This window comes from Equus caballus, chromosome 1 (assembly GCF_041296265.1).
Source record: "Equus caballus isolate H_3958 breed thoroughbred chromosome 1, TB-T2T, whole genome shotgun sequence".
Classification (NCBI taxonomy): domain Eukaryota; kingdom Metazoa; phylum Chordata; class Mammalia; order Perissodactyla; family Equidae; genus Equus; species Equus caballus.
The window spans coordinates 140,862,820-140,875,841 of NC_091684.1; the positions used below are offsets into that span (position 1 = coordinate 140,862,820).

Consider the following 13,022-nt stretch of genomic DNA (forward strand, 5'->3'; position numbering starts at 1 on the left):
CTAGTCTACCATGGAAGAAGTTGCAGTCTCACAATTTCTTTCTAGTCCTGGTGTCCCTGACATGAGCATACAGACCATTTTGTCTTTTCAAAACTTTTTCTTTTTTTTTTTCTGCTTTTTCTCCCCAAATCCCTCCAGTACATAGCTGTCTATTTTTTAGTTGTGGGTCCTTCTAGTTGTGGAACTTTTTAAAGCTTTTAACCAACAGAAACAATGGGGAAAAGACAGGTAATTAAAGCTTTCTCCTAAGAGTATCACTTCCCCCACCCCTATTAAAGCTTATGGAGATAAGGTGGGTCTCTGGGTAGAGAAAGTACTGAAGTAAAACACATCAGAGAAATATCTAAACTCTGTTTACACAGAACATTTTCTCACAGGAGCTTAAGCAGCCGATGAAAACCAAGATAGAGGAGGAAACTAAGAAAAGGCAACTGAGACTGAAAATCAAGTAGCAATGGGTCTGGGAGAGAAAATTTACGTTTTCCTCCTATGACCAGTGTTGCTATCAGTGCCTAAAGTAAGAGAAGAATAGAACAGAGTAGGAAGGAGTAGATTCCACAACCAAAAAACAGGGAAAGGAAAAGGGAGGTTTAAATCCTCAACAGTGGAGAAGAAGGAAAAGAATTTCTAGGGACACTTGGCTACTAGCTGGGGTACAGTCTGAAGTAAATGATTTGTAAGTCAAGGGCAACTTATGTTCAGATTTTCTGATTTGTCGGAATCTCAGGAATATGTGTCTCATAAATCACAAAGGTTGCCTGAATTTTGTAGTGAATATACGTTATCTAAATTCATACTCCAAGCATTTCATTTTGTGATCAAAAGCAGTTACTCAAAGTATAGTCAGCTGACCAACAGCATCAGTATCACTTGGGAGAGGGCCCAGGAACCTGTGTTTTAACAGCACTCTAGTGATTTTTATCTACATTAGTTTGAGAAGTACTTCTCTATGAACAGATTTTAAAAAGGCTAGTTGGTCCCCAAGGTACAGGGTGAGGTAGAGTTGTACACAGCTGAAGACAATGCATGCCCCAGAATCATCCATTCACATAGTAGGAAAGCAGTGTCACAGAGGCACACAACAGTAACTGACATGAACAAATGGGAGAACTGTTAATGCTGTGTTTAAAAGGAAGTTAGGCAGCGAGAACACCACTATATGTTTCTTGAGATTGCTTTGAAAGAGAAGAGGCTGCTGTAGGACTAGACAGAGGAAGAGAAGTTGGGAGTTGAAGGAGAGTTGAAAGTTGAAAGACTAAAGTCAACAAGCACCTCCTCAGAAGTGAATATGCAGAGGGTACTATAATCACAAATACATAACAGCAAAAGTCACAGAAAAAGAAATCATCAAGAAGTTTCAAAAAGAGGATGGAAAGCAAGAGGGCTAGGGTAGAGCTCTGGGAACCAGGGGAATGAAGGGAATAGTGGGAAGTGGTGCCTCTAAAATAGACACTCAAAAATAGACACTTAAAAAGTTAAGACTTATTCTTGGATTGAATACTGAGGAACAATGGATAAATGACAAAGTTGCCACTGGCACTGGCTTACTACCTCCTTTAAAGAGCAGTACAGCAGAGCAAAGCATACTCTCTTGGCTGACAAATAGGATTTTGAATGTAATGGGGTCCCAAATGAAGTTTAGAGCAAGTCACTAACATGCCAATAATTGTGGATCAAGGTACATTTTGGAAAGGCTATGCTGTAGTTAACCCAACATTAAAGTTATCAATAAATATATTACTCCTCCAACACTTGAGATACCATAGAACAGAGTAAATAGAGAACATTTTTAAAAAGTTAAACAAATGAGACGCAAGGCAAAAAGGAAAAAAGAAAATTAGGCCATCAAAGCCTGCGACTTACAGATTTTTGGATTTCCTTTAATAGGAAACTTCACAATCATTTCCTGTGGATTTGTGCAGATGAAAACAAATGGAGAATCAGATTCTTGACTCATGTCTGGATACTGTGAAATGTAAAAATAAAAAGTTCAGGCTAGTTGGGACAAATTTTGAATTTCAAGGAGATCAAAGGCTGTCCCAGATTTCACCTTAACATTCTGTTGATAGTACTCTCATTTCACAGTGAGGTAAAGAGGATTATGCTCAACAAGCAAGAACAAACATTCACCTTCCCCCAGGCCTTAGCACAGTATTCTTATACAGTCTATTGCCTGCCATTTCTGACTTCCTATAATGGGAACAACTTCTTAAAAAACGGATAACTGACATCTTCCCAGAAGAATCAGAACTGACTGTTCTTTCAACACAAGTGACTGTGAGTTGGGAGATTCGGAAGTCTCCATTAGGAGCATCGGGCATCCCCTAAGTTCAACTCAAGGAAACACTGGAAGACTTAAGAAAAATAGAACACTTGTGGAAATTCTGCCAGAAACAGTCAACAGAGCCCTTCTATCACTAAAGGGAAGGAAGATGATTCATTCTGAAAGGTATGAACATGCAAAAGCTGTTTTGCTGGATGTAGTCCAGACCTACTGAGGGTGAAAAGGTAACTGGTAGAGCAATTCTGAAAATTATTTAGAAGCCTTCTTTGGATCTCTTATCACAAACAAATCTGTGTGAATACTTCGGACTTTTATTCCTTCTGCAAAGACAGACACAGAACCTAGAGTAAGACTATGCTGGCCACACAATTACAACTTCAGGAATAACTGGGGGTTGGCAGAAAGTGCTCTCTAGCAATGTCCAACTGATTTAGCGTTTCCTTGTTTCCTGTCTTGGGTTGTCTTGTGTTTAGCATCTTTGACAAATATGACTCACAGGCTGACTATGACTACAGGTTAGACTTCATTACCAGAGGAACCTTTCTCCTAGTAATTAGGATCAAAAGTGTGAAATTATTTTCCACTCTTATTCATCTGCTAAGATGCGTCCTCTAAAGCTCTAAGGCTCTAAAGTAAAAACAGAGGTTTCAGTAAAATAAATAAGAAAATGCAAATTTATAACTAGTATAAGTATAAACAATTAAACTTCTTTACTGACCACTCTGTGCTACGTGGCAAGTAATGCTGTGAAGAAAACAGAAGAAATTTTTAGCAGCTTTTGGTCCTGCCCACATACCATGGCTTTCAGTGTGGGACAGGTGTGGCGTGTACTTTGATAAAACATAGCTTAATATCAAGTATCAGCCACAATTATATTCACAGGCAGGGTCAAAATATTCATGGTAGAAAAGAAAAACTAAGGATGATCCTTATCCCCTGGATCTTTAGAACAAAGAGAAGCAGGGTCCAGCTGTTACCGTGAGGCGCTTTGGCACAAATAAAACCAGAGGCTGCTATCAAAATCTTTAAACCTAATTCTACAGAGGCAAAAACAGCAGCAATCACAATCAAGATCTTAAATTTTTCTGCTCTCTCTTCTCTGTGTCAGAGTGTCAAGGCAGAGGACAATGCTGCCAGGACTTCATAGCTCTGCTTTTCCAAAACTACGAGCCATTTCAACCACTCTCTTCTTCCTTCCACATCAATAAACGTTTTCTCTCTACTGGATCAATCCCACTAACAAATGTACTTTCTGTAATGTCTTCCAGAAAACAAAAACTCTCCAGATCCCACATTCTCCTCCAGTTACTGTCCCATTTCTCGCAAAATTCATTAAAAGATTATCTGTACTCTCTGCCTCAAATTCTTCTCCTTCTATTTTTTCTTAAATTCACTATAAACAGGCTTTCGGTCCAATCACTCCACCAAAACAATTCTTGTAAAGGTCATCGTTCACTTCCATGTTACTAAATCAAATGGTTGATTCTCAGTTCTCATCTTAATTTATCTATTTGTGGAACTTGACAGAATTTTTCTCTCCCTCCTTCTTGAACACATTCCTCACTTGACTTCCAGGATACCATTCTCTTCCTAATTTTGCTCCTTTACTGACTACTCCTCATTTCCCCATCCTTTAAATGTTGGAGTGTTTTAGGGCTCAGGTCTCAGATCTCTTCTCTCTACATCCACAGTCTGGGTGATCTCCTTCAGTCTCAGAGTTAAAAAATAAGGTCCTGGATTTGAAACTATATGAGATGATGGATGTTACCCAAACTTATTGCGGTAATCATTACGTATCAAATCATTATGTGGTATACCTTAAACTAATACAGTGTTATATGTCAATTATATCTCAACAAACCTAGAAAAAAATAAGGTCCTGGAAATGCACATTAAAACCACAATAAGATACCACTTCACGCTCACTAGGATAGCAATTATAAAACAAAAACAAAAAACACGGAAAATAAGAAGTGTTGGTAAGGATGTGAAGAAATTGGAACCCTCATGCATTGCTGGTGTGAATGTAAAATGCAGCTGCTGTGGAAAACAGTTTGCTGGTTCTTCAAAAAGTTAAACATAGAATTACCATATGATCCAGCAATTCCACTTTTAGGCACATACCCAAAATAATTGAAAGCAAAGATTCAAACAGATACTTGTACACCCAGGTTCACAGCAGCCAATAGTTCCCACAATCCAAACGTCCATCAATAAATGATGGATAAACAAAATGTGGTATACACATACAAGGGAATATGATTCAGCCCTAAAAAGGAGTGAAATTTGGATACATGCTACAACATGATGAATCTTGAAAAATTATGCTAAGTGAACTAAACCAGACACAGAAAGACAAATATTGTATGATTCTAGTTATATGAGGTACTTAGAATAGGCAAATTCAGACAGAAAGTAGAACAGAGGTAATTAAGGGCTGGGGGGAGAAGTAAGAAGGAGTTATTATTTAATGGGTACAGAGTTTCTGTTTGGAATGATGAAAAAGTTCTGGAGCTGAATAGTGGTGATGGATGCAGAACATTGTGAATTTACTTAATGCCACTGAATTGTACACTTAAAAATGGCTAAAAAGGTAAGTTTTATGTTATGTATATTTTACCACAATAAAAATAAAACAAAATAAAAATCAAGGTCCTGAATTTCCTTTCCAAAGCTGCTCCTCTCTTATTCATACCATTTAAAAATAAATAAATAGCTATTCCATCCTTCTAGTTCAGGCCAAAAACCCTACAATCAACCCATTGGGAAATCCTGTCAACTCTACCTTCAAAAGATATCCAACATCTCACCACTTCTTAGGACCTCCACAGCTATTTCCCTGGTCCAAGGCATCATGTTTCCCTGGATTAGCACAATAACCTCTTAATTGGTCTCTCTGTTTCTGCCCTTAACCCCCTTCTTGTCTATTCTCAACACAGCAGCCAGAGCTATTTTTTAAAAAAAATATCAGATCATGTCACTCTTCTGTTCAAAACTCTCCATTGGCTCTTCATCACAGTCAGAATAAAAGCCTAACTCCTCACCATGATCTACAGGCCCTGGAAAATTTGGCCCCCCATTTCTTTTCTGATGCCTTTTCCTACTAGTCCCCCCTACCCTCTTTTCACTCCACTGCAGCCACACTGGCTTCCTCGTGGTTCTGCCTCTGGGTCTTTGCACTTGCCTATTCCTTCTTCCTGGAATGCTTTCTCCCCCAGATACCCACATGCTTCCCCTCTCTCTTTCTTCAGGACTTTAAATGTCAACTTCATAGTGAGTCTTCCCTGATCATTCTATTTAACATCAGAGCACCAATCTCCTCACAAACCTGGCCCTCTTAATCCCCCCTCCTACTTTATTTTTTTTCTACAGCACTTACTACCATCTGATACTATATAATTTACCTAATTCAGTTTTTTAATTTGGCCTCCTTTTACTAGGATGAAAACCCCAAGAAGGCAGGGATTTTTGTCTGTTTTTGTTCTCGGCACCTGGAATCATGCCTAGCACATAGTAGGCAGCCAATAAATATTTATTGAATGAAAGAACAATGAATTTACCAATTTGTGCAAAGACGCTATCGGGCTTTTTTCTTTTTTTCCTCTTCTTCTTCTTCTCCCCAAAGTCCCCCAGTCATAGTTGTATATTCTAGTTGTGAGTGCCTGTGGTTGTGCTAGGTGCAACGCCGCCTCAGCACGGCCTGATGAGCGGTGCCATGTCCGCGCCTGGGATCCAAACCAGCGAAACCCTGGACTGCCAAAGCAGAGCATGTGAACTTAACCACTCGGCCATGAGGCCAGCTCCTGTGAGGTTATCTTAACGATGCTGAATATGCACATACTGGGAACTGGACACTTTCAGCTCTATAATGCTGGGTAAAAGCAGGTGCTACTCTGTAATCTGTTATCCCTCAAGCTAAATTAGAATTTTTGTGTCGTGGCAAGCGGCCAATAGGCCCTATGTTTAATAAAAACTACCCTGACGTATATTAACAGAGTAAGCAAATGTTAAATAATGGCAAAAGTGATGGATAAATGAAATTAGAGAACAAGAGGTTCCTTAAACCCATTCATGCTTCACAATAAAGATAAACACAATATTAACTTTCCCAACTGAATCTAAATCCAAGTTTCGTGTGAATATCCATTTTCCCAAGCTCTATTACTGAACTTCAGGAGGCTTACAAGAAACAGAGCTAAAGAGCAAAGCAGCCTACAAGGAATAAAGAAAAGTAAGGCCTAGGCATTGGGGTAAGAGATTACTTTTCATGGTAAAATGCATTAAAGCAAAGTCAGCTTGGCAGAGCCTCAATACTTCCAAAACAGCATAACCTCTGCAACCGGGGCCTTGACACTATGGACCACAGTAAACACTAACAAGTGAGAGACTCACAAGAAAGGGACTTTTGGCCTGAGAGTCAAAAAACTAGAATGCAGTTGACCCTGAGAAAGTAAATTAAGAGAAGGGCGGCTTGTATTTATGAAGAATGTGGATAAACTCTGGATGTCATATCCACTTTAGACAATAGACAGGTTAGGGAATGTGGGTTATAAGATCAAGCAATTCAAAGCAACCATTCACATTCAGTAACAGACTCCTCAGGAAGTTGCTGCGGTTCTCGCCTTACCACAACATGACTCCTATCACCTGGTTTCCAGCCTGACGAGCAAGGGAAGTGGGCCTACTCTTCTTTCATGCCTCATAAGTTTCATAGCTGTCTAACATAACAGGTAATTAACTACTAAACAGCCATTTTCTTCTCCTCTCCAGAGGGAAATTGTTCATCAGTCATCTAGAAAACATTTCTTTCGCCATTTTCATAAGAGAAAAAAAGGTTTAGTAGTTTTTGGCCACCACTACTGATTCAGAGCCAAGTGGGCATTTTCACCAACTCTGCAAGCTTCTATTTAGTCCTTGTACTGAAATGATCAGTAATTCCTAAACGATGATACTCTTCACAACAAATTCCCAGATGACCTATAAATCTCTTACCTGTCTCCAGAGGACTAACAGCTAAAGCAAACAGCTAAGAAGGAACTCATTGACAAAGAACATATATTTGCTGCAGGTGTTCTTGGTTTGAACTTTGGGGAACTAGATGGGACATGAAATCAGGCTCTGAAATCTAGTTAGCTGAAAACCAACTCCAAGAAGATTGAGGTGATAACACTCAGAAACAGAGAAGGAAATGAGTCTGCTAAAAAGGCCACAGGCACAACAGATCCAAAGAAGCATATCCTGAAAGCAACTGTGATCTCTGAATAATAGTTCTCGTTTACATTTTCCTTCAAAGCAATTCAAGGTGTTCACAGGAAAACTAGCACCTCAGGCCCCAGTATACTGAAGGATAAAAGTTTTCTCACATCAGAGTAACATATTGACCACGATACTTTGACCAGATGACTATCGCATATTTGACAGGAGTTGGAGGAATATCATGCCAGCTGGACTAAAGTGGGATAGTTGAACTCCCATGTACCAGTACCCAATTCAAATCATGTGCCCAGTATCAAGGACAGCGGATTACAGCTCAATGCTATAGACGCCATTCAAATTTGCTCCAGGTGAGAATAATAAGGGGATGGGTGATATGCAGTCTATGGGTCTTACAGCCATTTGTGGAAGATGATTCGGTTGAAGCCACATAGCACTGGTTTCCTGGTTCCATCCGACTAACATTAAAATTTCCACTGTGGCTTTCTGTGCCCTTTGGAATCCTATGCTGGAACCTCTACACACAAAAGAACCCAAGGAAGTATATCTTCTCTAAGATTAACCTCATAGCTTTCTGCCCTGACTCTTCAAGACCTAAATGTGAATCACCCATTCATGACAATTATTTTTGGTCTTAATTTTCATATAGCAGACTTTTATTCCAACTTAAATTAGTGAGAACCAAAAGAAAATTGCTCTTAAAGATACCACATTGTAAGATCCTTAACCATTGACGTCTACTCTGGGACTAATACCAAAGAATGCCAGGACTCCTCTTACATTAAGGACTCTTCAATTTTAGATTTTATCTCCCAATGGCTGACTCAACTGAAAATAAATATTCTGAAGCAGAGCTCAGAGAATCCTTTGACATCAGTTGACATATCAAGGTAAGATCATTATCAAGCAATATGGAGTTATTAATATCAACAATACCCCTTTATCAAATAACATTTGTCTTTTAGAACAAAATAGGTTAAAATATTTTAAGCGGTCCAAATGAAAAATCATAGAAAAACTGACTTTTGTATGGTGATGACACACTACAGAACATCTCTCCTCTACTGCTACAATATAGGTTTCCTTTGCCACAGCTCATTTATGTTAAAAAGTCATTTACCTTAAAAGAAAATTCTTTTCTTTTGTATACCCCATCTGGATTAATGGGACTACCATTCACCCCCTCACCACAACCAGAAACCCAAGTTTACCCTAGATTTCTCTCTTTCTCTCACCCTTCAAATCCAATCAAATCACCAAGACCTAGAGACTTTACCTCCTAAATATTTTGATCAGCTGTTCCTTTCTGTCCAACTCAACTGCCGGAGCATTGTTGCAGTCCTTCATCTTGCCTCACCTGGGCAATCATGGTAATTTCCTAAATCATCTCTTTGTTTTTAGGCCTGCCCCATCCATCCTTCCTACTGTTGCCAGGACAATCTTTCTAAAATGCACATCTCATTATATCACTTACATGGTTGCCTTCAGAATACAATTCAAATTCCTTCACATGGCATTTAAAGCTTTTCATATCCATTGCTTGCCTCTCCATTTATTGTCACCATCATTTATTGAGTACGTACTATGGAGCATATAAGCAGGCTATATGCTAGAACACTGGAGATAAAAAGGTGAATAAAACATAGATGATGACCTAAAGGAACTACATGTGAACATATAATTACAAAAAAAAAAAAAAAGTAAAAAAATGCAATAATGGGGGCCAGCTCAGTGGCACAGTGGTTAAATTCGCACGTTCCACTTCAGCGGCCCAGGGTTTGCTGGTTCGGATCCCGAGTGCGGACATGGCACTGCTTGGCAAGCCATGCTGTGGCAGGCATCCCACATATAAAGTGGAGGGAGATGGGCACAGATGTTAAGTCAGGGCCAGTCTTCCTCAGCAAAAAAAAAAAAAAAAAAAAGAGGAGGCTTGGCAGCCGATGTTAGCTCAGGGCTAATCTTCCTCAAAGAAAAGAAAGGAAAAAAAAAATGTAGGGGCAGGCCGGCGGTGCAGCAGTTACGTGCGCATATTCTGCTTCAGCAGCCCAGGGTTTGCTGGTTTGGATCCTGGGTGTGGACATGGCACTAGTTGGCAAGCCATGCTGTGGTAGGTATCCCACATAGAAAGTAGAGGAAGATGGGCATGGATGTTAGCTCAGGGCCAGTTTTCCTCAGCAAAAAGAGGAGAATTGGCAGCAGTTAGCTCAGGGCTAATCTTCCTCAAAAAACAAACAAACAAACAAAATGCAATGATATAAATATAAACACAGAACCCCAGAGAAGGAAGTGATTAATCCCGTCAAGGAGGAAACAGGCTGAGGTCAGGGAAGACTTCACAGAAAGAGTGACATCTGAGCTGTTTTAAAGGATGAACTCTCCTGGTAGCCAAGAGCATGGAGACATCATATAGGTTTGTCTACTGAGGAAGATATAAATTCTGCTTTCTGTAGGACTCACCTTTTTTAAAGATTTTTATTTTTTTCCTTTTTCTCCCCAAAGCCCCCCAGTACATAGTTGTCTATTCTTCGTTGTGGGTCCTTCTGGTTGTGGCATGTGGGACGCTGCCTCAGCGTGGTCTGACAAGCAGTGCCATGTCCGCACCCAGGATTCGAACCAACGAAACACTGGGCCGCCTGCAGCGGAGCGCGCGAACTTAACCACTCGGCCACGGGGCCAGCCCCAGGACTCACCTTTTTTAGAAGCTTCCTTAACCCTCCCCACCCTGCCTCCAGCCAAGCTGAGTTAGGAGTTAGGTCCCCTCCTTTGCGCATTCCTTTGTTCATATGATAATTACTATGGTTGGGTTTTCTTGTCTCAGTCTCTTCTAGTAGACTTAAAGATCTAGAGGGAATGGAGTATCTTGTTAAAACTCTGGATTCTTAGTCTTTAGCACAGTGCCTGGCACATGACAGATGGTCAATAAGTACTTGCTGAATGTATGATTATATAATATTCTGAGCAGTAAAATCTTAAATTAGAAGATAATTTACCACCTGGTTCACACAGTAGACTGGATGACAAACCAAGAAGCCTTGAACAGATTGCAAGAAGATAGCAAGGCTACAACAGATTCCTCCTACACCAGGTAGATACTTTCTCTCTCTCAGCCTGCGTTATTTACAGGTAAAATAAAGATGTCATGTTAAGTGATTGATTCTACCTACATAAAACCTCTTGCATCTGTCCCCCTCTTGTCTAATTCCACTGGCATTATCATAGAACAGGTTTTTAAAAACATCTCAGGGCCAGCCCAGTGGTGCAGTGGTTAAGTTTGCACGTTCCGCGTCAGTGGCCCGGGGTCCACCAGTTCAGATCCCGAGTATGGACATGGCACCACTTGGCAAGCCATGCTGTGGTAGGCGTACCGTATATAAAACAGAGGAAGATGAGCATGGATGTTAGTTCAGGGCCAGTCTTCCTCAGCAAAAAGAGGAGGATTGGCAGCAGTTAGCTCAGGGCTAACCTTCCTCAAAAATAAATAAATAAATAAAAACATCTCTACCCTGGATGACAACTGCCTTCTCACTAGTCTTCCCGCCTTCAGTCTCTTCATTGCAATCCATCTGCCACATTGCTGCCAGATTGGTTTTCCTCAAGCAATACACTGATCACCTCCAAAACAACCCTCCCCCATCCCATAACTGACTACAGAAAAAGCCTTACCTCTGAAGCCTATCATTCAAAGCTATCTACTGTCTGACCACAACATGCCTTTCCATTTTGTCTGCTACTTGTTCCTCTTTACCCATACTCTTCTCTCAACAAACTGGTTTGCTATTTCTCTCCATATAGGCCCATAACTTCCCACCTCACATTACTCCCTGTCTTTGGAATATGCTTTTCTACCACCTAAGTAGAAAGACTTGAACAACAATCCCAATTCTACCGTTTACTAACTGACAGCATGCAAATTATTTTAACTCTCTGAGTCTTAAGTTCTCTCACCTTTAAAAAAGGGGTAATGATTCCTTGCTTGGAGTTGTTGTAAGGATTAGAAAAAAACATACATAATAGGCCTGGCACAAATAAATAAGCAAAAAGTGATAGATTTTATTATTACTATCCTTCAAGGCTAATTCAAAAGCCACCTTGTTAATAAAGTCTTTTGGAATCCTTCCCGGCTGGAAGCAACACTTTCCTCCTTTAAATTCCTCAGAGGCCATCTTTACTTCTCTTAAGACAGCTTTGCTTTTTATTAGTGGTCTTTCAAATATTCTGAGGACAGAACCCATGGTTGATTCCTCTTTTTATTTCTTTTAGTGTCTAAAACAGTGTCTGATTTATAGTAGGCATTTATTGATGAATAAACATTTAGGAAAACCCTAAGAATTATATGTCCATTTTCAGATGAAAAGCTAAACATTAACGAATTTCCATAAATGCATAGAAATGTGTTAATAATCCCCTCCACTACTTCAGAAGTACAACAGAAAGCATAATGCTTCCTGTATTATTAAAAAATGTACAAGGATTCTACAGATAGAAAACTCTGAAGAATCCACCAGAAAATATTAGAAATAATCAACAACTACAGCAAAGTTGCAGGATACAAAATGAACTTACAAAAATCAGTTGCATTTCTATACACTAGTAACGAACTAGCAGAAAGAGAACTCAAGAACACAATCCTATTTACAATCACAACAAAAAGAATAAAATATCGACGAATAAATTTAACCAAGGAAGTGTAAGACCTATACAGTGAAAACTTTAAGACAGTGAAATGAATTGATGATGACATAAAGAAATGGAAAGATATTCCATGCTCATGGATTGGAAGAATAAACATAGTTAAAATGTCCATACTATCTAAAGCAATCTACAGATTCAATGCAATCCCAATCCAAATCCCAATAACATTCTTCACAGAAATAGAAAGAACAAAGGATCCCAAAATTTATATGGAACAACAAAAGACCCCAAATAGCCAAAGCAATCCGGAGAAAAAAGAACAAAGCTGGAGGCATCACAATCCCTGACTTCGAAATATACTACAAAGCTAGAGTAATCTAAACAGCATGGTACTGGCACAAAAACAGATATACAGATCAATGGAACAGATACACAGATCAATGGAACAGAAATAAAACCACACATCCATGGACAGCTAATCTTCCACAAAGGAGCCAAGAACATATAACAGAGAAAGGAAAGTCTCTTCAATAAACGCTGTTGGGGAAACTGGACAGTCACATGCAAAAGAATGAAAGTAGGCCATCATCTTACATCATACACAAAAATTAACTCAAAATGGACTAAAGACTTGAATGTAAGACCTGAAAACATAAAACTCCTAGAAGAAATATAGACAATATACTCTTTGACATCAGTCTTAGCAGTTTCCTTTTGCATACTATATTTACTCAGGCAAGGGAAACAAAAGAAAAAAAAAAAAACAAATGTGACTACATCAGACTAAAGAGCTTCTGCAAGGCAAAGGAAACCAGGAACAAAATGAAAAGACAACCCACCAACTGGGAGAAAATATTTGCAAATCATGTATCAAATGAGGGGTTATTTTCCA

At 39.4% G+C, this 13,022-nt stretch overlaps 1 protein-coding gene across 3 annotated transcripts in view; it reads right to left on the reverse strand.

Moving 5' to 3' along the window:
- The window catches only part of TRIP4 (thyroid hormone receptor interactor 4), a 57,132-nt gene that overhangs the window by 4,495 nt on the left and 39,615 nt on the right, over positions 1-13,022 (reverse strand). For 2 of the 3 annotated variants that reach the window (XM_001498595.6, XM_070234698.1), the window contains exon 12: positions 1,864-1,966. The exons of the other annotated variant lie outside the window; for it this stretch is intronic. In XM_001498595.6, coding sequence (XP_001498645.2) covers positions 1,864-1,966 — 103 coding nt within the window. The remainder of the gene's footprint in view (positions 1-1,863; positions 1,967-13,022) is intronic. 3 annotated transcript variants of the gene reach the window in all.